At 40.6% G+C, this 23,089-nt stretch overlaps 2 protein-coding genes across 8 annotated transcripts in view; one reads left to right on the forward strand and one right to left on the reverse strand.

Annotated features, from left to right (window-relative positions):
• Positions 1-23: 23 nt before the first annotated feature.
• Positions 24-13,061, forward strand: NIPA2 (NIPA magnesium transporter 2). 5 transcript variants are annotated; one of them, XM_053936415.1, is made up of 8 exons: positions 24-186; positions 3,340-3,396; positions 7,177-7,237; positions 7,654-7,869; positions 9,503-9,559; positions 10,372-10,462; positions 11,007-11,167; positions 12,092-13,061. In XM_053936415.1, exons 4-8 carry the CDS (start codon positions 7,731-7,733, stop codon positions 12,727-12,729), a joined length of 1,086 nt encoding a protein of 361 aa, XP_053792390.1. In that variant the 5' UTR covers positions 24-186; positions 3,340-3,396; positions 7,177-7,237; positions 7,654-7,730; the 3' UTR covers positions 12,730-13,061. The 5 variants fall into 5 exon arrangements, with proteins under 5 accessions (XP_053792390.1, XP_053792391.1, XP_053792394.1 ...); XM_053936417.1 differs by lacking the exon at positions 24-186 and adding an exon at positions 339-463; XM_053936416.1 differs by lacking the exon at positions 3,340-3,396.
• A 2,181-nt stretch (positions 13,062-15,242) lies between these two features.
• The window catches only part of CYFIP1 (cytoplasmic FMR1 interacting protein 1), a 75,028-nt gene continuing 67,181 nt past the window's right edge, over positions 15,243-23,089 (reverse strand). For all 3 annotated transcript variants that reach the window (XM_053936412.1, XM_053936413.1, XM_053936414.1), the window contains 6 exons: positions 22,651-22,781; positions 20,288-20,360; positions 19,070-19,164; positions 17,702-17,940; positions 16,683-16,830; positions 15,243-16,228 (listed from right to left, as the gene is read on the reverse strand). In XM_053936412.1, coding sequence (XP_053792387.1) covers positions 16,064-16,228; positions 16,683-16,830; positions 17,702-17,940; positions 19,070-19,164; positions 20,288-20,360; positions 22,651-22,781 — 851 coding nt within the window. In that variant the 3' untranslated portion in view covers positions 15,243-16,063. The remainder of the gene's footprint in view (positions 16,229-16,682; positions 16,831-17,701; positions 17,941-19,069; positions 19,165-20,287; positions 20,361-22,650; positions 22,782-23,089) is intronic.

Consider the following 23,089-nt stretch of genomic DNA (forward strand, 5'->3'; position numbering starts at 1 on the left):
GGGGCGGACGGGCCCGGGACACCGCCTCGCCTTGCGCTGCCGGTCCCTCCCGCCCCGTCCCGTCCCCTCATGGCGCTGGAGCGGATGGGCACCGGCCCCTCCCGCCGCCCGCTCCGGCCCCCCCCGCCCCCGTCTCCTCTTGGTTCACCGCTCCCGGCGGGCATGTGAGAGGGGCCGTGACCGCAGGTAACGGCGGGGAGAGGCGGGGAGGGGGCCTGGCCGGCCCCGCGGGGGGCGGGGGGAGGCGGGGCTCCTTCCCCGCGGAGCGCTCGGCGCAAGGCCCTCCGTGCCGGGCGCTGCGGGTGAGGAGCGAGCGGGCCGGGGGGCGCGGGGCTCCGGGCCTTGAGTCTGGCTGCCACGGTTTCTCCGTGGTGGGAAACGTGTGCTTTGGCTGAGAATGCCGAGATTAAAAGCTCTACATCGGGCTGTTTGCGGGGTTCTCCCACCGGGCAGAGGTGTGCAGGTACAGTGTGCTGGGTCTGCCATGCTCCGGAGCCGCTGTGCCCCGTATTGGCGTGTGCGTGTGGTTAACCAGGGAGCTAAACTGGTTCATCTTCGGTTTGGTCCAGGGTTGAATTATCCCAGGTTGAGGCTTATCCCAGGTGCAGCCTGGTTCCAGAGCACCTTCAGCAGAACTTCAGAGCCCTGGTGGATCATTTTGACGTGGAAAAAGTAATCATAGCTTTGCATTGTAGTTCCATTGTAGTCTTAAGCTGACCAGGGGAGATTTAGGTTGGACATTAAGAGGAATTTCTTCATAGGCAGGGTGATGAAATGTTGGAATGGGTTGACCAGGGAAGTACCTGGTAGAGTCACTGTCCTCGGAGCTGTTTAAGAAAAGAGTGGACATGGCATTCAGTCCCAAGGTCTATTGACATAGTGGTGGTTGGGTCATAGGTGTGACTCCATCTCACATGCTTCTTTCCAGCCTAGTTGAATCTGTGATTCAGAGTGAAGATTTTTGCTCATTCATAATACACTGTGAGGATTTTGCCTGGATCTAATTCCTTTGTCCCTGTTTTGTTTCCCCAATCTTTTTCAAGCTGTCAACTTTCTCTATTTCATTACAATATCTTTAACATTGTTTGTATTGAAAACATGATAAATGTAAGTCACTGTGGTTCTATCTTAATGCTTTTGATGTGCCTTGTTGTATACAGTTAGGGCTTTTCCACAGCTTCATCGATAGAAAATTATTCCATAAGGTTTCTTTGGTATCATTGTAATTAGAATTCCATGTCACACTAGTTCTGCTTTTGTTAAAGTACTTAATTCTGATGATAAAATTCTGGTGACAAGAAAGCAGGTTATAACAAGTTATCAGTCGTGTCAAAAGAGTAGCTGTGACTAACGTGTAGATTGGACTTTAGCTTCCTGAATTACCTTAAATTTGAAACTACCCATATTAAATACCAAAGGTAGAACTTCAGTGACCCTGTGCTGGTTATTCCTCCCACAAGAGTGGAACTCATGTGCCAGGTACAGCAAAGATGAGGCAAGTCTTATCTTGAGTCTACTTTGATAGCTTTCCGTGAAAACAGTCAATGCAGTGTCAGTTATAAAGCACTGCCTGTAGTTTGTATTCAGTTAATGAATAACACTGTTATTAATGAATTAATTATTTTATATATTATTTATATATTAATATTATTAATAATATTAATTATTTATATATAAATATATTTTAATTAATTAATGAAGATACTTTTTAGCTTTATGTGAAAGTGCTTTAATTAAAGGTCAGGTTTTTTTATAGAATAACTGCAAGTAACATGTGCAAAGAATGGGTTTTTAATGTGGAATTTTTTTGTTTCCTCCTAGGTTCATAAGATGAAGTGCTTGTTGCTTTTGCTTTATAAATAGAAAGCTGCTGTAAAGTATTAATTTTCCCCATAGTTTATCTAAACCTTTTAAAATAGACAACTTTAGGATAGTTAAGGTATGGTTTGCTTTCTGAGTTATATATATGCATATATATAATGTTATATATAACATTATATATATGCATATATATATAACATAAATATGATTTTAGCTTGCCTGTGTATAATATGTAAATAATTGTTTGTATAAATTTAGGCAGTCTTTAACTTTGACAGAGCTGGAAAACCGTATCCTGTATTGGATTAAAAGCATTTGCCCCTGTACTGGGGCAAATGTGCAGTACAAAATGGAACATATTGTTTCCTAAACAGTGTGTACAGAATCCGTAGGTACTGTGTGCATCCATCTTGGCCTTTTAAAGGTGCACTAAGGTTTGAACTCTTTTATCCTAACACTCTGTTGTGTCTGTGCTTCAGTGTTCTCTCTATACCTATGTTTAAAATATATGTTTGTGAGTGGATGGAACATGACTGAGGAAGGCTTGGATTTAATAATTAGGTATATTTGGGGGGTTTTGTTAATCTTACTAAGAACATTTCTGTGTTCATACTCCCCACTGCCCCAGCGTTCTGTGTATCCAAAGGAGGGCTGCAAAGACAGTGAAGGGGGTAGAGGGGAAGCTGTATGAGGAGCAGGTGAGGCCACTTGGTCTGTTCAGCCTGAAGAAGAGGAGGTTGAGGGGAGACCTCAAGATCTACAGCCTCCTGATGAGGGGAAGCAGAGCAGTAGGCACTGGTCTCTTCCTTCTGGTGACCAGTGACAGGACCCAAGGGAATGGCCTGAAGCTGTATCAGGGAAGGTTTGGGTTGGGTATTAGGAAAATGTTCCTCACCCAGAGGGTGGTTGGTACTGGAACAGCTCCCCAGGGCAATGGTCACAGTGCCAGTCTGATAGAGTTTAAACCTGTGTGTGTTCAGGCACATGGTAGGTTTCTTGGGGCTGTCCTATGCAGGGCCAGGAGCTGGACTTGATGATCCTTGTGGGTTCCTTTCAACTCAGCATATTCTGTGATTCTATATAAACATCCTCTGAAAATTCATCATATCAAAGCAAATAATTAAAACTTGGTATTAGGTATCTTGCAATAAAAATGCCTTAGCACTTTAGTTACAGAATGAAACTAGGAAAGTGTTTCAGTTCAACATTAATATGGTACTTTCTAAAGAATAACTTAGATCACAGGTTAGTTTCTTTGATTTGTGAAGTGAAAAGCAAATGGATGAAATAACTATGGCTTCAGGCAAGGTGTATCTAAGGAGGATCAAATCTGAAATCACACTGATTTGTTATACAAGTGTTTCTAAAACAAAAGTCCTATTCTTTCTTACAGCGTAGATGGACATTGTAAAGTCTTGTGTGTCATGCATGAAAATTAAATAGTCTTGAAATAATGGACATAATTTTTTGCCAAATTCTTAACATGCCAATTAATGCCATTTTTGACTTCTGTTTTAGAAACCTAACTTTAAAATACTTAAGAAGTGAATGCCTCTGGATTTTGGAACAAGATTGGTATGTATAATGAGCCTTCTAGAGGCTCATCACTGAACATTTGGATTTCTGTTTTGTTAGGGAATGTTTGTTTCATGCAGTTTTATGCTTGTGGAAGGGAAGAAGGGAACACATAATAGCCAACATGACACATAATAGTCAATGTGTATTTGTTAAAGCAACTTGTTGATTCAACCTCCTTTTCTTCCCTGACAAGCTTTATCGCTAGAAGGGCATTAAATAGGTGCTTAATTCCAATGTTAGAAACATAAAACTTAAGCAGAATTGAGTGGAAAATACCAGAGAACAGTTCAAAAGATGCAGAATGGCTGTACCTAGAGTATTATTGTCTTGTCAAAGTAGGCTTTTGTTCAAAAATCTTCTGTCATGTCTGAATCTTTGGCTGTTCAATGTTATTGATCTGGGTCGAAAGACAAAGAAATAATCAATAACACTGGGCAGGGAAGGATTGCCAGTGTGTAACCTTGGTTGAATGTTTTCAGGAAACATTTCTAAAAAAAGAGATGTTTTTTAATAGGAGGTATTACACCCAGGCAGGAGTAATTTGCTATACAAGTGCAGGAGGGTATACCAATAGAGAAGTTGAAAATTAGTCAACAGTAGGTGACTGCAGAAAAACGGCTAAAAAATCCACCTGGTTTGGATGTTTAAAAAGAAATACAGTCTACCACTTATTGCAGAAGTGATAATAACTCAAGCTGAAGTACTATATACAGCTTTGGAAATTGCACTTAAAAAAAGCTTTTGGGAAAGGGCTCAGAAGGTGGCACAGCAGGAGACACCTGCAGGGTAATGTTGATATGTGGATTTGAAGATAAAGGGACTTGTATCTTTTTTCAGCAGTGGGATTTGGTAGTAAAAGTGAAGATGATCAGATAATGAGAGTTCCTAATGGCATCAAAGCATGGCTGCCACATTTGTGAAGTTTCCTTTGCAAGTATTTCATGGGAGAAGCTTGGCTGAATTATCTATAATGAGGAGCAGCAGTGAATTATGTAGTACCTGGCAAAGGGTTGAAGTAAATAACCTGTTAAGGTCTTTTTTTTTTTTTTTTTTGCTTAATGGCATCATCTTAATCACAGTTGAAAAGAGCAGGGTTTAAAAAAGATTCTTGAATTTAAATTATGTAGTGTATATTTAGATTATTTCTTGTAAGTCTTTTAAGACTGTCTACTTAACTCTAGAGGGCTCGTGGCCAAGCAAAGTTGGAACAATGCACCATGTCAGCCTTTCCCAGCTCTAATTATTGCATCCATACAATGTACAGCTCTTGGAAGTGATACTAATTTTCTTTGGCTGATAACTCCCATATTCTTACTTATGCTTATCTGCTTTTAAATGTAAAATATTACTTCTTCTCATTACACCACTTTTAATGTTTCTGAATATTTAGAGAGGTCACTTGATGCAATGAATGTAATATCTTTGGAGCACTGTGTTTGTGCTGCTTTTGAGAGAAAATGACTGCTGAGCAAAAAGGCAAAGAAGTGTTGTCCTGTGTTTTAGATCAGAGAGTCTGTATCTTGCTAGCATATATGATGCATTTAGTTACATATTGAAAATAAGCAAAAAAACTTTGTGGCTAATTGGATTTGCTTATCTCCCACAGTTTTGGGTTGTTTTTTTATTTTCTCACATTCTGAGTTTCTCCATCTCTCCCTGTCTGATAACCTTCAAACCCAGTTCCCTGTGTGGTCTGTCATTGCACTATTGCACACTGGGAGTTATGACTCATGACACCAGCAGATACACACTCAATTCATTTAATGAGTGGCTCTTGGAGGTGTGGTAAATGTTGTAGCTTCTGTGAGTAGGAGAGTCTCAGCCCTTCTTTGCTTCCCTGAAATCAGAACAGGAAACTAGTACTCCTCCATGACACTGCTGGTCTTGAGTGGATGAAGTGTTCTATGTGTTAAAATCAGCTGTGAACTTGATTAGGGAACCTTTGCAGAACTACATGACTGACAGCTTTATTTGACTCCTACATTTTCTGGCTTTTCTCTGTTTATAACCTAGTAGTGGCCCTGGCTGCTGGAATGCAACAGCTTTGGTAAGTCCCAAGGCAGAAACATGACAGGTGTTACTTATTTCAGAAACTGCTCGTTTCATGGCATTTTCTCATACCCATAGATAATCTTTCTTGATTATATTTATAAGCATGCATTAGTTCTTCTTTTAGTAAGTCTTAGGGTTAGAATTAAAATCCTGATTTCCTAAAGTGTAAAACTTCCAGTGCCTGGTACTGCTTTGACCTTCCACATGTCAGTTCTGCACATGCAAATTATATCTGCTGCATACAGAGGAGCCAGATCTCTTCAGAGGGAAGCTGGGTCCACCATGACTGTGTGACATGTGTCTACAACTGTGGATGTCTGAATAAACCTTAGGAGGAAATAAGGCAGTTCAGCCAAAGCAGAAATGGGACTGTCTGTGTCTGTGAGGACAAATACATGTGATGGGAAGAGCTAGCAGTAATTTACCTGAATTTATGTAATTTAAGTGGTTGAGATTTGAGTCATTTACAAGGTTAACAAAGTGGTTGACAGGGCACTTCAGCATATTTGGGACATGGGGGAAAGTAGAAATACTAGTTTTGAAGTGTAGCATCCTTTTCAAGTCTAAATTAATATAATTACATGTGAGCACACAAGTTTCTTCATTCTTCTGCAATCAGATTCTTCCTCTGCTGCAAAGAAAAGCAGCCTGTGCTTCTCCCTTGTTTCTGGAATGCAGTGGGTGGAAGGCATCAGGATGGGACTAACTGATGCTCTTTTCCTCTGTCAGTGTAGGTGAAGGTATGCAAGCCAGGGAGAGAAGAAAAGGAAAATAAATTGGATTTGCCGATATGGAGAGTTCTCTTTTAGTAAAAAGCTACCCAAGTAAAAATAATACCATTAGTAATATAGCTAAAGTAGCAACTGTTGAAAAAACCAGTAAAGCATAAAACTTAGCAAAACCAACCCCTCCTCCCCCAGGTGATGCTATACCACTGTCACATTTTGCACCAGCTGGAGTTGGAAGAGCATTCTTAGCTCGATTACCTGAACAGAGTGCCTTACACCTGCTAGAACAGATGGTGGAGAGACAGCCACAAAAGTCTTATGTCTTTTCCTTGCATTAAAAACTTCTTCAAGGGACTGAAAATCTTGTTTGAATTTAAAACCAGGATGATATTTTATGTAGCTGGTGAGGTGGCTGGGTTTGGTCTATCTCACGCACTGATGGTTTGTCTTTCTTGGTCTCGTTTGTTAGGTGGTTTTGTGTCATGCAAGAATCTAGTTTATTTTTAAAAGTTTATAGAAAGTGAAAGCACTCTCTTTTAGATAATTTATTTTGTTTCTCCTACAAAATAAGATACTAAAAATTACTGTGCAAGGATTAAGGGAAGTGGATTTGAGAATTTTGAACTGTGGCTCATGCAGTATTTTGAGTAGTGCTATGTTGAGTGCTTATTGTTTTCCTCTACTTTTTCACAGCCTAACTGGATGCAAGTAAGAGGATCTGTGCTCAGTTTTAATGCTAACCTTCCAGTAGCTCTCTGTTAGGTTTTCCTAGAGGTATAGCAAATTAATCAAAGTTGAAAGCATAAAAGTACAGGGAAAAGTAATATTGAAAGGTGCTTCATACAAGTATGGGAAACTGTGTAAAGTAATTTAACAAAGGACTTCTTTCTTGCCAGATTTTCCTGTTAAAGAGTAATTGCATGTGCATGCATGTGAGGTTTGTATTATGAAAATGGCTATATGATTAAACATCCTTTTAATACGCTTATTTTTCTAGGGAGTTTATATGGAAGAAATGCTGCAACTGTTCTCAAACTCTCTTACAGACTGATTTCAATGTAAGTAATTTTTTGATCAGTATCATGGTGTGCCAGACACAGACTTGCATACTCAATTAAAAGAGAAATAAATGACATATTTATAAAATTTCCCTAAAGTTTCTCAAAGAATTTTTGTTTGTTTGGGTTTCAGTTTTTATATGCCAGGTCAGAAATCCTTCCTTCTCTGTGTTCAAACTTGTTAGTTACTCATCCTTAGTGCAAACTTACACATGTTTCAGATTGCCTTTTTTTTTTTTTTTGTTTTGTGTGGGGTTTTTTTTTTTGGTTGGTTTGGTTGGTTTTTTTTTTTGTTAACCACTCTTTGCAGAGGCCACTTGCAGGAGAACCAGTCATGTGAGCTGTTGAGGATTTTCCTATACAGCACCCTTTTCTACCAGCTTAATTCTAATGTGTTTATTTTGCTCATGTTTCAGTGTTGCATCATTTTTTGTTGAGTATCAGAAGTTCTACTCCTCATTGATCAATGTGACAGTGTTCAGTAGTTTACGAGATGAGCCAAACTCGTGGGAAGTATGACTTCTGTATTGGTCTGGTGTTGGCTATGAGTTCCAGCATTTTCATTGGAGGAAGTTTCATCCTGAAAAAGAAAGGTCTCCTCCGGTTAGCCAGGAAAGGCTCCATGAGAGCAGGTAAATACATACATCTTTTAATACATTGCTGATGTTTAGGTTTTGCTGCTTAACGGAAGATTACTTCTGTTCATTAGTTCATTAAATGAATGATCTTGTTTTGTTACATGTATATGAAACCTAATACATAGAGCTGCTGTGTTTTTTTCCTCTGGTGTCAGATACCCTTAACTCTGTGTGTGACACATGCTATTTAATGCATATGTAATGCCCTCTGGGGACACTTGTCAAAGGATTCCTTTGTATGTCAGTTAAGTCTAAATTGTACTTGCAAATTGCAAGCAGCACTCTGAACTATGTCTGTGCTCCTGAATGAGTGAATTTACGAGAGTTTTAACCATGTTTGGGTGTCAGGAGATTGTTTGAGAAAACTAAAAATCACGTGTAGTAACTGAGTGTGCTGAGTAGTGCACCTCAAGGGTTCATACTGGAAGCAATGCTTTTAAATATCCTCATCAGTGATACAGACAGTGGCATTGACTGAGTGTGCTGGCAGTGGGGTCGTGGACCACACTGAGCTGAGGGGGGCACTTGATGATCTAGAGCAAAGGAAGTGGCATCCAGAGGGACCTGGATGGCAAACCTCATGAGGTTCAACAACAACCTGGGTCAGGGCAACCTCCGATATCAACATAAGGCTGGGGGATGAACAAATGGAGAGCAGCCCTGCCCAGAAGGGCTTGGAGATGCTGGTACATGAGAGGCTGGACATGACCCAGCAATGTGCACTCACAGCCCAGAAAGCCAAACGTGTCCATATGAAGTGTGACCAGCAGGGCAAGGGAGAGGATTCTGCCCCTCTGCTCTGGTGAGACCCCACCTGCAGTGCTGCATCCAGCTCCAGGATCCGCAGCATAGGAAGGACATGGACCTGTTGGAGCAAGTCCAGAGAAGGGCCATGAAAATGATCAAAGGGACAGAACACTTCTGAGGATAGGCTGACAGAGTTGGGATTGTTAAGCTTAGAGAAGAAAAGGGTCTTGGGAGACCTTATAGCGCCTTCCAGTACCTAAAGGGGGCTTATAAAAAAGAGATGAGATTTGGTTTTGGGTTTGGTTTTGACCAGGGCCTGTATTGACAGGACAGAGGGCAATGGTTTTAAATTGAAAGAAGATAAATTTAGGTAGGATAGTTGCAGCATCCTCAGATGATTCAGAAGATTGACTATTTTTATTCAGTACCTGTCATCTTTGCTTCAAAAAGATGGTTGATCTTGAGATACATAATTCATGCACCCTGGTTTGGAATGAGAAAATGGGCTTGCACATGTAATCAACCACATCTAAAGCATGCACAATTTCTGCAGAGCAGCAGTCTTAGTAAGAGACACATAACTTGGCTTTTCATGTAATTTCAGTGATTTGAAAGAACTATTTCTCAGGGTAATGCAGATATGATCATCACTGCCATTTCTAACACAAAAGAAATAAAATAACCAGTTGTAGGAGGCACAGGCACATCAGAAACTGAAGATGCTTTGATTTCGACCCTTTTACATAGAAAGCCTAGGTATCAAAACGCTGCTCATGTTTTTAAGGGCATGGGTTGTAAAAATTATTTTATGTCATGGCAGTGTTATAAGTGACAGGGTGTCAAGTTTTTAGTGGAATAGCCAACGTTCTTTCAATTTTAGGTCAAGGTGGTCATGCATACCTTAAGGAATGGCTGTGGTGGGCTGGACTTCTTTCAAGTAAGTATCAAAAATTATTCATCTAAGTGTCAAAATTACAGTCTGCATTATATAATTTTAATAAATAACTATGCCACAGATGGCAGCATGGTTATAAAAAGGGAATGAGATTACATTACTACAAAACATGGTAGTATTGTAGTACTATCACCTGGTGATTTGATGGATGCATTTCAGATTTTAATATAACTTCTCTCACACCAGAAGCTCTTCCTTTAATGTAACTGCCCTCTTTGTGCAATGGAACTAGGCAGACGTTGAGTTTTGTATGTCTTTGCTACCCGTATGCATTTTGGTTTTGGTCTTAGCAGAGAAGTGCTTAGATATATAGGATTTCTTAAAGAGAAGCATATTTTGGGATTATGCCTGTTTTCTTAATTTTTTTCATTGCTTGAACTCCCAACTTACTGTCTGTATTTAGGTAATTATGGCTTACTGTATGTGCTGTGCTATATCCTGCTATTGCAGATTTCTCCATGCAGAACTTCATGAGTCAAGCTGGCAGGCTGGGGAGCTACAGCACAGACACTAAAATAAAACGCCTTCTGATTTATTAATAAATAAATAAATAAATAAATTCTTGTACCTGTTGTATGTAGTTCCACAGTCTGCTTTTAAGATTTAATAGTGGGGACGAGGGGCAGGGGTGGGTTCTGCTAGTACTGTTAGCTGAATGCTGTCATTAGAATTTTGCATTGTTCCCTTGCTGCATGTTTGTGTCTACATTAACACTTGTAGACGCTTGCCCTGGATCAGAGGTTTCTTGCAGGAGACAGCCTAACTCCTGGTTTTTAATTGCTGTTCCTCTGCAGTGGGAGCTGGCGAAGTAGCGAACTTTGCTGCCTATGCTTTTGCACCAGCTACGTTAGTGACTCCTCTAGGAGCTCTCAGCGTTCTTGTAAGGTAAGATACACTAACAGAAAGCAGTGTGACTTGAGGCAGAAAAGTAAATTATTTCTTTAGAAATATGTCACTGACTTATGCTGTAATAAATGCACTCTTCACAACAGAATGCTTATAAACATCAGGAGTAACTTTTAAGTTTCTCCAAATACGTAGTGGCTATGATATAAAAGGGTTCTAGCAATGCGTCTACATGTCCATCTCTGGAAAAAGCTATTGTCTTCTGCATTTCAAAAACATGGTGATCCCAGCAGAGCAGTATTTTCATTCCTAAGTAAAGACTTTTATAATTCTAAAATTATTTTTGCAAGTTCTTAAATAGAGCATTTTTTTGGCAGGAAGCATAAAAAAGGGGTTCTAGGCAGAGATGCCAAATATTAGCAGGTAGTTCTGCCCACAGCAAGTATCTCAAGATAGAAAATAGCTATTTTTAAACTGCAGATTGTGTATGCAAGTGACTTGTATAGTCAAAACAACTTGTAACTTGATGAGCAAATGAATATTACTAATCCCATGTTTGTTGGTGCCTTTTTTTATTTCTTAGTGCCATTCTGTCATCCTTCTTTTTAAATGAAAAACTTAATTTACATGGAAAAATAGGATGTTTGTTAAGTATACTGGGATCAACTGTGATGGTAATTCATGCTCCACAAGAGGAAGAAGTAGAAACTTTGGATGAAATGTCCCACAAACTAGGTGATCCAGGTAAGAAAAATGCTGGCTTGAGCTGTACACAGCCCATAATTTCTTCATTTTATAGTTTCATTATATTCAAGTTCCAGGAAGATGGCCTGTGTCTGCTTCATGTAGACATGTCCAAATGAAGTAGAGATTTGAATTCTGTAGCATAATTCCGTAGGGAACTTTGCACGATGGTGAGATGAACTTGTCTAGCCTTGAATAAAGTGCCTCGATGGCAACCACTGAGGTGGCGGTTTAAACAAATGCAGCAGCACAGGTGGATAAACAAAACTTCTATAAATTTTGATTGAAGTGTGTCATCTCTAAGCCCAACTTTGAGCTGTCCTTAAAATGAAAAGGTAGGTGTTCTGGTGTCTGCTGAGAAGTGAAGTCCTACAGATGAGCTGCTATGCCCATGTGGAAGATGAGGCGCTCACAAATGCACATGTGCAAAATACAATTTATACAAAGGCATTTCTCATCTTAAACATGAGGAAATAGCCAGCGTAGAGATTAAAAAGTTGTTCTTAAGGAATGACCTGATTATTGGAAAACTACTGATGAATACAGCCACCTGCCAAAACGTATCTCCTAAAAAAGACTCAATTCAGACTCAGGCCTGTGTGCAGTGGCATCTACACCTCAGTGAGTCTGGGTGTAAGGCAGTTTAGCAATTTAATCCTGTAGTAATCTTGCCAATAGACTGGTAAAGGTAATACAGCATGCCTGAGCTACAACTTTTGTTTTGGCTTGCTCACTCTGAAATCATCTAAACTGTGATGTTGGAGGAATAATGAGAAACATCCTGAACTCTTCTGTTTAATCTGAGTCAGTCCAATTGTTAATGAGTGTTTTCCCTGCACCCCTAAGATAAATACCCCTGCTTCTGATAAATATAGTCCAAGTGTGTCTATAAGTAACAAGATTTTTTTTTTCCTCCAACCACAGGTTTTGTGGTGTTCGCAACGCTCGTTGTCATTTTGTCTTTAATTCTAATATGTGTGGTGGGACCTCGCCATGGACAGACCAACATTCTCGTGTACATAACAATTTGCTCTGTAATTGGAGCCTTATCAGTGTCCTGTGTCAAAGGTCTGGGCATTGCTATAAAGGAACTTTTTGCAGGAAAACCAGTGCTGAAACATCCATTGTCTTGGATTCTGCTGCTAAGCCTTACTGTCTGTGTGAGCACGCAGATCAACTATTTAAACAGGGCTTTGGATATATTCAACACTTCAATAGTGACTCCAATATATTATGTAATCTTCACAACATCTGTTTTAACTTGTTCTGCCATCCTCTTCAAGGAATGGCAACACATGGCGGCTGATGACATTATTGGCACCTTCAGTGGCTTCCTGACTATTATTGTGGGGATCTTTCTATTGCATGCCTTCAAAGATGTTAACTTCACCCTAGCAAACCTGCCCCTTTCTCTGCGGAAGGATGACAGAGCAGCAAATGGCACTTTGCTGAGCACATATGACAGCTTTAATGATGATGAAGAAAGTTCTTCCTGCCTAGGTGAAATGCAATCCACTGAGAGTCTCTCAGCCAGAAGAAATGGAAGCCTGTCAGCCTTCTGAAAATACCTATGTGTTGCTTAAGAAAAGAACAATTCTGTAACCCTGGAATTTTTTTTTCCTGCTGTGAAATGTCTAAGCTTGTCTGGAAAGTCATGTACTTTTTAACAGTATGTGTAGACAATCGTTGATTTTTGCGTTTGATTAGTTCGGATAAAGAACACTGAAATGTTTTTTATTTGCCTTACTTTTACTTTAAAAAGTACTAAAATGACCTCAGACCACAATTCGTTTTGTTGCTTAAGTTATATGTAAATACTTTCATTTCTTTCTTCTGTTTTTAAGATGTATTGCACTAATTACAATTTTATCAAAAATAAATGGCTTTATTTCTGCATTGGTGGTAAAAAGGTGGCAGCAAACCTGAATCCTTGTGCCCTGACTGACCACAGAGTGACTGTAACCATATTGAAACAGGAGCTGCAGCAACTACTCCTGTCCTAGTTTGTAGAAGAGCAAAGGGAAGGCTACCAAGCACAACCGATCCTTTGAAAATACTGGTTAGGTAAAGCTGTATGCAAAACTTGCTGGATTTGCATCAAAAAAAAAACCCCAGCTTTACCAAATCAGAATAACTGGCCAGCAGAAACAGGAAGGCAGGAGCTTGTGTTCTGTGTGGACAGGTGAGATGGACAGCTCCTGCCATGACAATTAATGCAGAAGGAAGGATCTGAATCATTACTAGTAGCCAAAGAAGCTGATCCATCTTCTGTAACAGACATCAGGTTCTGTCTGTACTGCACCATGCTGCCCTGGCTCTGCAGACCTGTTCTGTGTTCCTGATGTTACAGCTTGAACTCACAGAATTGCTGTTTTGTTTGCTGCAACACTGAGATTTTCAAAAAGAGACAAAAAATGAAACATTAATGACGCTGCTTAAAAAAAAAAAAAAAAACGGGGAGGAGTGAGGCAGGTAGGGTGTAATTCACTTTAGTAAAGGCAGAAAATAAAAATTAGGTTTTATTAGAACTTTCTACCATGCATGTGAAAGTTGGAAATACTTGGGACAGAAACTAATAGTTACTGCTCCATTTCATCAGGTTTAGTGCTTATTGTTTAAGAGAAATTAAGATTTTTTCTAGGACAGAAAAAAACCCAAGTTACCACCTGTGAAACAAAATTCTGCTGCCTTCCTTTCTTATGTGTTATAACATACAGGAGGAGTCAAACAAGAAAAGTGTCAAAGGTGTCAGAAGGTATCAAACAAGAAAAAAAGTTTTTGGTAAGAACTAATCGGAAATGAAAAAGTTACGCCTTTTGTGCACCTTGCTGCATTTTTCCTTTTAGGTAGAAAAGGTTATACCAGCAAAGAATATTTTGCTCCTATCAAGTCTATAATCCTTTTTGAAAAATAATAAAAATTTACATTATAAAAATGGGAAACAAACATCTCCTAGGACTAATGTCTGAATTGGCTTAAACTTTTTTCCCCCTCAGTGATCATAAAGTATGTATTTAATAGCAGTTTTAAGATGTTAAGAGACTAATTCTCTTACTGCTGAAAGTTAACTGGTAAGAATTAGAAATCATTCACATCATGATTAGTTATTTTTAAACAGTTTATAAACAAAAAATCAGGTTTTATTAATTAACCACTTCTGCACCAGTGCCGAGCCAAAATCACAGGCGAGTGAGACATCCTTAAACCAACGATGCTGTCAGGAAATTAGGAAATTTGTTCATTTGCTTAACTGAAGCTGGAAGCACAGAGAAGGATCTGGCTGACCAAAAGACTTCTGTGAACTAAAAGACTGTTTCTTAAAAAAAATAATCTGTAAAACAACTTGTAAACAAGGTGGTTTAACAAAATACGAGTGCTTCTGACTTCTGTCTCCCATGCACCAGGCAGCCTTGTGTACACTCTCACCATGACAGACACCACTCCAGAATGGCAGCTCTCAAGCACAGATGTCCTAGGGAAACCTGTGATTGTGGAAACTTGCTGATAGATTGCCTGGAAAATCTCCATCCTGTTTTGCTGAGGAAATTTCAGTTAATTTCTTTCCTAAAAATCGAGTTCTCTGCCACTCCAATACCTACATGTTCCTCACTTCCTGTGTACCTCTTCTGTCAGATGCTCATTTCTGCCCACTGTTGGGAGTCAATTCCATGCCTGTGAAGCACCTGAAAAGAGCTGGGCAGGAGAAAAGATGTGCTGTAACCTAGCCATGAACTACTAAGAGGGAAGGAAGAAAAACATGTTCTCAAAGGGATGCATTCTTAGTTTCATACTATAGGTTAGAAACGCTAACCAAGTAACATCTCCACAAATCTATATCCTGGGTAAAACATGTAATTATCTGTCTGTGTCTGTTTTGGCCATCTTAACATCTTGGTTAGGGCTAATCCCAAAGCCAGCTGACAGGATCCTGGAGTAAGCAAGCAGGAGTTACTACTTTTGGCTGAACGATTTGCTTTAAAATTCAACTTATATAGTTGCAAAGTTTTACAATTTTACTGATGCAGTGTTTGCATTGTACAGCAAGCGTAATTTAACAAATACTTTCCATAATAAATAATGATTAACGTCATTAGAGTTTATATACTGGGATAGATTACACCTGATCACTGTAGTCAAGATTCTCGTAAACAAGAATTCCTTATCACTTGTAAACGTGTTTGGGTACACAGGTATGTATTCCAAACCAAAATATAAACTGTGTTAAAGCTCTCATTAAGAAAAAGTAAACAGTCCCCCTTCTAATCAATCAAACTTCCATCTTTTTAAAAGATTAGAATCATATTGGTCACCTCCATGTTAAATAACTTTGAAACAAACACTTTAAATAGCCTTCATTTCCATAATTACTGATCTCTGAGAATAGATTTGCAAACAGGAAAAAGAATCAACTGACTAGAAAATTATTCACAAAGCACCAGCAGAGTTTGTTTTGTTGTTTTTTCTCTTTTTTTTTTAATAAAGGCAAATTAAGCAATTAAGGCTCTAATACAAACAATTATGCATTGATTTCTAAAAATTTTTTCTACAGAACCGTTTTTTACCCTCTACAGCCATTATTTCTGTAGCTTCAGGGGAAAATTATACCAGTCCAGTCTAAAATGGCCACCTCGGACAGGAATGCAAAGAGATTTCAAAAATCTTACAGGCTTTTAATCAAAGTGTATAAAATTTTAGTCTAGAAAAATAAGTATGGATTGTATACAGTTAATGTGCTTGGAGACTGGAGAGAACAGTGTGCCACTCAAATGGCACAGGCATACTGAAAAATGCAGATGAGAGCATTCTTCAAAACTACTGGTATGGGTTTTGTTTCTTGCTTTTTTTTCCTCACACTTTTAGCCTAAAGAAGTGCAAAAAGTATTGTTAGGTGAGAATCTAGTTGCTGGCAAGGGACTGATGAATTGGTGGCTGGAAGCAGCGCACGTGTTCCACGGGTGTGCTCTCTCCATCGCCGGACTTCAAATACTTGTCCAAAATAGCAATAATTTCATCATTTAGAATCTGGAACTTGCGAATTCTTTCAACCATTTTCTTCAAAGGCTGCAAACATCAAAAGAACAGACCCAGGAATTAGCTTTGGATATGAAAAGCCTTAGCCAGAAAACCAGCAAATGCTGTTACCTCATCTCTCCCAGCAATGTTACAAATGTTTCCCTTGCACTTCTAAGCAAGTGGAAATTCATGGCGCATTTTGGTTTTTGACAGTGCTGCTTTGGTACAAAGAAGCTCCATTTGCAGCTGCCTTGTCATTTTGGAAATGAACATATATAAGATGGAACGCATTAAGAAAATCTTATATATTTGTGACATCAGAATTCTGCTTGACCAGTCTTCTAACCCCAGCCTTAATATTTTGTTTCTGAAAATCCTGGTGCCCTCATTTTCAGCAATTCATTCTAATAAAAGGATTGCCACATCTATGCTGCATCTGAGTACAAACAGCTCAGAGTTATTGTCTTTATTACTAAAGCAAATACAGATGTTTTCAACTCACCACATTCTTTATAACCTCATCTTTGCCATCATGCTTTTGGACTTTCAACAGGTGGTAGCAGAAATCCAACACGTCAAAGCGCCGCTGCTGTCCCAAAAGCACAATGATCATACATCCAGCCCAGTGCAAGCCATCCCCAAAGCACTGCCTAGAACAGGAAACACACCACAGAGCAGGTTTCAACTACATCTTCAAAACACAGACACAGCAAAGACTCAGTAATCAGCCATGACACTAAATAATAAATATGTTAGACATTCATCTAGAAAGCAAAAGCTCTGGTATATTATCATTGGAGATATCACAAGCAATTCAAATAGATGCTTAACAAAAAACCAGAACTCTCCCTCCTCCTTGAATTTCACATAACAGAGTTACTCCAAAAACATTTACTCCCCATTAGACTCCTGTAGCATTACATTTCATTTTCAGTGGAAACAACACTTGCAAAGAAAATAAAGCGGGAATTCAACACCACTCTGCTCCTTTAGGCTGCAGGCATGAAAGGAAGTAAATGTCCTATGCTCTTTTCTAATTGCTCAATAAAAAGCATGTGACAGCTCAACAATTTTTCAAAATAAATATATTCTCAAAATCAACAAAACCAAGAACAAACAATAGTTCCTGGTTAGCTTGTGTTAATCATGTTAAATTCCTGCTCTTAAATTCAGAGAAGAAATACTTGTTAAAGTTAGATGCACAAATATTCTGCTATTTTATTTAAGCTGGGTGTTCATAGGGGCATGACCCCTATTGAAAGACATGTGCTAGGGCCCGTTTGTCACAGGATCATTCATTATACACAGGCAATACTTAAAATAGAGGGTTATTTTCACTACAGATAACAATAGTATCTGTGTTCGTGGATGATGAGCCCCTCATGGTGATGGCAGCACTTCTCCCTGGTTCTGCACTAAGCTCCTGCAGGCAGGCACAGAAACGCCTCCGTTCCAGCCCCACGGCCACAACAGGACAAGCCATGCACTGTTGCCCACAGGGGCACTGCTGGCAGCACGTACTCCACAGTGAACTCATGTGTTCCCACGGGGATGCAGTAGACGAACTGCATTGCGCTCCAGAGGCGATGGAATTCCACACACTCATCCACATGCATCACCCCGTTGCTGGGCAGGGGTCCACGCCAGATGGGATCATCCAGGAAGGAGCGGATCCTCGTCAGGATGACCTCAAACATGGACAGGCCGCAGCAGAGGCGTTCTTTGGTCAGCAAGTCCCCTTCCCTTGCGATTGCTATTTGCTGAAGTGGAGAGAAACAAAGAGAGAAACAAAGTGTAAAATCTGGTAAAAGCCACTTCACCACAAAATTTTATTTTAAAAAATAAATACAGCACATTTTTCAGTTTCATGTGGTTTATTCTAGGAGAAATGTCTTCTGATTTAAAGTGAGGTCAGACACTGCTAACCTGGGGATCAGATCAGTGGAAAAACATTCAGAGAAAATTGTAAAATTCTTTTTAAGCAGACAGACTTAAAGTAAGTAACGCTAACTGCAGTAATGCTAGTCCTGGATTTATCTCAGGGAAGTTTAAAGAATTCTTTGTCTGAATGGAGGCAGAAAGCAAAACCAAAGAGTTCAGTGCTCTGCTGTAGCTCTTCTGCGCTCTCCTGTACACCTCCCTCAGCTGCTGCTGTTAGAGATGAGAAAGCTCCAAAGAGGGGCACCAACAGGCTCAGACAAAATCCGAAAGAGGAATGCTGCTTGTGCTTGTCCCAGCTTGTGCCATCACACAGACAGCTCTCTCCTAGTGCAGCAGCACCTCCTGAACTGCAGCACCTACAAGGACAAAAGCAGTCTGAACTCTGCTTCAGGGCATTCTGCTCTTACTTTCTACTATTCACATCTCAACCACTAGTAAACTGCTAAGATGAGCAGGGGATTAATGCACCCTCACACCAGGAGGAAAAGGAAACAATGCTGAAGCTGCAAAGGCAGTTCAAGAATGTTCTCTTTGGTCATTGTTTCCAGGAGACCTCAATTCAAATGACAGCTCACTTTCCAAGAGTTTCTATGTGGCTGAAAGAGTGACAAAATGTTTTAAAAACATATATACATGTGCACAAGAAAACTGATTGCTTTTCATGGAATTTGCAGGAGGAGCTCTCAGGCTGGACCTTACACTGGGAGGGTATCTCATGGTAAACATACCAATTAGTATTTTCCCCCAAATGTGTCACTTCTGCCCCAGTCTCAAATGTTTTAAACTTATAAGCTTTAACAGCTCTTTCCAAATTTATGGATCTCAATCAAAATCATTTGTGTGAACAAGCTGGATGTGCAGGTTGAAGTTCTGACAGAACTATCAGGACAGGCTTTCTGATGCTGAGAAATGTCTTTAATTGCCTCTGACACAAATGAGAAAGACTACCTGGGGTGTGCCAAGTCTTTCAATGAGAGGAACCAAATGTAGTGAAGCATATTTTGATTCCAGTCTCTTCATTTTAGCATCAAGTCTTTCGCCCTCTGAAAGAATAAAAAAAGCAAATAGAGAAATCATAAATTGCAATTTACCAAGAGAATTCTTATTTTAACACAATCTTTACCCAGCAAGGAAGAAAACTGTGTTCTTTTTAGGCAATTTAACTATTAAATAGCTGGTTAATCTTCCATGCACTTATAGAGAAATACACACATATTTTAAAATGGTACATTGCATCTGCAAACAGAAAGGAGGATTTGTAGCAGAGTACATCTAATTAACTAAATTCAAGGAAGAATATAAGGCTCTGTTATGCTGCTGTTGCCGAGATATTTGACCTCCACTTGTACTAGGACAACTAAGTTGTCTTTATGCATAAAATATTTGTCTCTAGAAGGTGAGGTAAAATGAGGATGCAATCTTGTGTATAGCAAGGCTAAAAAGCAGCTGGCACTTCCTCAACACTGGCAAGTGGGAAATGTTCTCTGGCAAATGGGAAAATACCATTTACAATGGTCTGGTTAGTTTTATGCAGAGACACAAATAGCTACTGTGAGCTTGGAAATATTCTCAGAGTTTTGTAGCTGATGGGATTTCTCCAAGCAGAACAAATCAGCTGCTCCAGCAGTGAGGAACTGAAAAGAAAGGATATAGAGAAGAAACACAGAAATAAGGCAAAGGAGAGGGGGAACAGGTCACTTTCTGATGATGAAAGATGAGGAGAGCAGATACCACAGGAAGCAATCCTGCAAATATTCACTACTGCATACTCAATTTAGTGCAAAGCCAGTGAAAAATCTACAGGGACCACCTTTATTTACTTACTTGCTGAGAGACTCCCTACACTCCATTTAACTGACAATTCTATAAGCTAAACAGCAGCTTCAAAAAAGCCTCTCACTATATCCACAAAGCAGGATAATACTGCCCTGGGCATCCATCCTGCTTTCTTTCATGGCATTCCTCTTCCCCTTGTAATTTGCACAGAGCATTGCCAGGAAACATTCGTTTTTTTCAGCCAGGCAAACAGACCTGGATCTGATACCTCTGACCTGTAATTACCAGCGCTGTGGTAAAGGGTGGCTGGAGGCTGTTACTGGAAGCACAGCAGCAGGAAGGGAAAGGGGAAAGCATTACCCAAGGAAGGTATTTTCACTTTGCCAATACCTTTCACATGAACTCTGGGCAGGATGTTTTGGAATGGCGCTGCGTGCAACAGGTCACACACTTCCTCCAGAGACTGGGACAGAAAGAAAACGAGAGGCATTTAGGATAGAAGCATCAATCCCCAAAGCACACCAGACCCCCACAACGGGATTCCAAAGGCAGGCCGATGCCGCTGCAGAAACACCAGAGGGCAGCCGGCCTCTGTCACCACGGCAGGAGCCGCTCCGAGCCCTGCCTCTGCTCATGGATCACTGCCAAAGACCACTTCATTTCACCAGGTTACTCTGAACTCCCAAAGAAACTCCAGCAACTCCCCTCCCATCCTCAGCTGGCAGGTCATAAAGGACAGGGTATTTATTAAATAAACTAATGCAGAATGAGTAATTTCGGTGGGAAAGTGGCAGACAGCTCCCGCACAGACAAAAGGGGGAAGAAGATGACTCACTGCTTGGTTATTTTTACCAGAGCCACAACCCATTACCCTAATGGGAACTTATCGTGGTGGGAGTGTCTCCTTGCCAGGCAGGCTGAGACATATGACAACAGCAGAGAATCATGTCTTAGGAAGTATTCTACATCTTTAGGGATGGGGAAAGGAAGACAGATGTCTCCTGTTTCTTTGCTCCTGTGTGTACACACAGGGAAATTGCAGATGACCAGAAGCAGATGCATGACTTTTCTACGACCCTCTCCTTAATTTTGAAGCAGAGACCCCACTAATTTGTAATCCCTCAACACTAATATTAGAAAAGTTGGTCATCATCCATACTCTTAGCAAGGCTATGGTGCTGGGGCTCATGCGCCTTTTCCAGTTCCTTTTCTAATTCCTTGATGTCAACCAGGGAAATGCATGAGACCCACCCACTAGCACAGATATACTCAGAATTCCACTGCACTAAAATCTAGATTAGTTATGAGGGATGACCACAATGGAAAAATATTGAAATACATGACAGGACATGGGGGCCTGACTGGGGACAAGACCAAGAGGAGAGGCAGCGAGCACGTTGGTGACTGGATGTGTGTGTGGGGTGTGTGACTGGAGAGGGTAACCTCAGTGGTGTCCCAAAGAAGGTACCTCCATGCTGGTGTCACTCTGGTACACCCTCAATCCTCCCAGGAGGGAGTAACAGCCTCGCCTGCCTGGCCTTTCACCACACACCCACTCAGCTCGAATCCAAAGGAATCCAGCTTCTCATTCTGTTTCAGCTGTGCCATTATTGACTACAGCTTTGCTGCGTGTCCCCCAGCCCTACAATTACACTCTACCATGAGGGAGGGATCCTCTAACACCATGAGCAGGAATCCTGAGGAACAGCATGTCTTCATTACCTTATCTAACACCGACAGCTTTAATACACCCTAGAGAAGCCTTCCGTGAGGGTTTATTTTTGTCCAACAGCAGGCCCCCAGCCAGCTTGCTGAGGAAATGACGTGGCTGGTTTGCAGTCAGCAAAGATCTCTGCATGCTGCCCAACCTCAGCAGCACCATGAGATTGCACAGCCTGGGCAGGGTGCCTGTATGCACAGCAGGAAGAGACCCCCCCCCCCCTCACTCAACATTCAACAACACCATGCGGGTAAAGAAAGGGAAGCCAGCAGATCTGTTGCTGTTCTGATCCATTATCAATGCCCGCCTTTCCTCTGTAAGCACCCAACAGCATTGATAACAAAGAAATTACAGGTCTGGGCATCTTGTTTGATCAGCAAATAGTAATAACATGGGAGAAGGGTGGGGAAAGAAAACTGGAGGTAGTGATAAAGATCAATTGTAGCACTGTGCTGTTAGCTGTGGGCAGGTTTACACAGTGTAAGGTAAACTCTACATATATCAGAAGCAGCTGAAAGACTGACACATTTCAGAGTTTTGTTCAAGCTAGGACACATGAGTGAATTTCTGCACCACTGTCAACCATCCAAGCAGCAACGAGGACGTCCAAGGATAACCTTACGATAACTTAACCTTCTGATGTTTCAGACCTCAACAGGAATGATATGCAGGAAAGGAATACAGCAGTACCAGATGCACAGCTTGCTGACATGAAGAGGGACCACACTGTGACTGGCTGCAGGAGTGGCATATGTGATTATAATTTATGGTGAAGATTGCAATGTCAGATCCTCAGGTACCACGCAAGAGGCAACGTCTCTCACCCAGCAAAGTCAGGCATTGCTGTATCTAACAGACATGAAAGCCCCTGCAAGACTGAGAGATGAGTGCAGGGAACTGTTCCTACCCATCTGCCCATCAGTAACAGCAAACTCACAGATTTCAACCTTGTTATTGATGACGTTAGTAACAAAAATATGAGAGTACATTTTGAGAGACAGATGGATTTTAAACTAGCACAGCAGGCACCTACCAGACTCTGTTCAATGAGGAGGCAAAACAGGACGGCATTTCCCACTTCCCGTAAATTCTGGAAGCAGACAGTCTTCAGTTCTGCATATTCAACAATGTCCTTCAACTGATGGTGAAAAAACTCCAAGATACCTGAAATCAGAAGAGAAGTGGGAAAAAAAAGTCTCAGGAGCCAGAGCAAATCTAGTGATGACCACACAGGCACACTGTTACCTCAGGAAAGCAGACAAAAGATACTGGCCATGTGAATAAGAGTCATAGAGATCAGAATTAATTTAAATTTCTGCTTCAAAAGCCCTTTTCTAACCAATTTGTCTATTCAAAGGTTGCACAAATGTGCCTCCATACACTGTTTGAGAATACAAATAACCACAGGTGCAGGTTTAGACTTCCCTCTCCATGTATCAGCACATGAGATTTTATCTCCAGACATGCAGCCT

The sequence above is a fragment of the Vidua chalybeata genome, chromosome 2 (genome assembly GCF_026979565.1).
Source record: "Vidua chalybeata isolate OUT-0048 chromosome 2, bVidCha1 merged haplotype, whole genome shotgun sequence".
Classification (NCBI taxonomy): domain Eukaryota; kingdom Metazoa; phylum Chordata; class Aves; order Passeriformes; family Viduidae; genus Vidua; species Vidua chalybeata.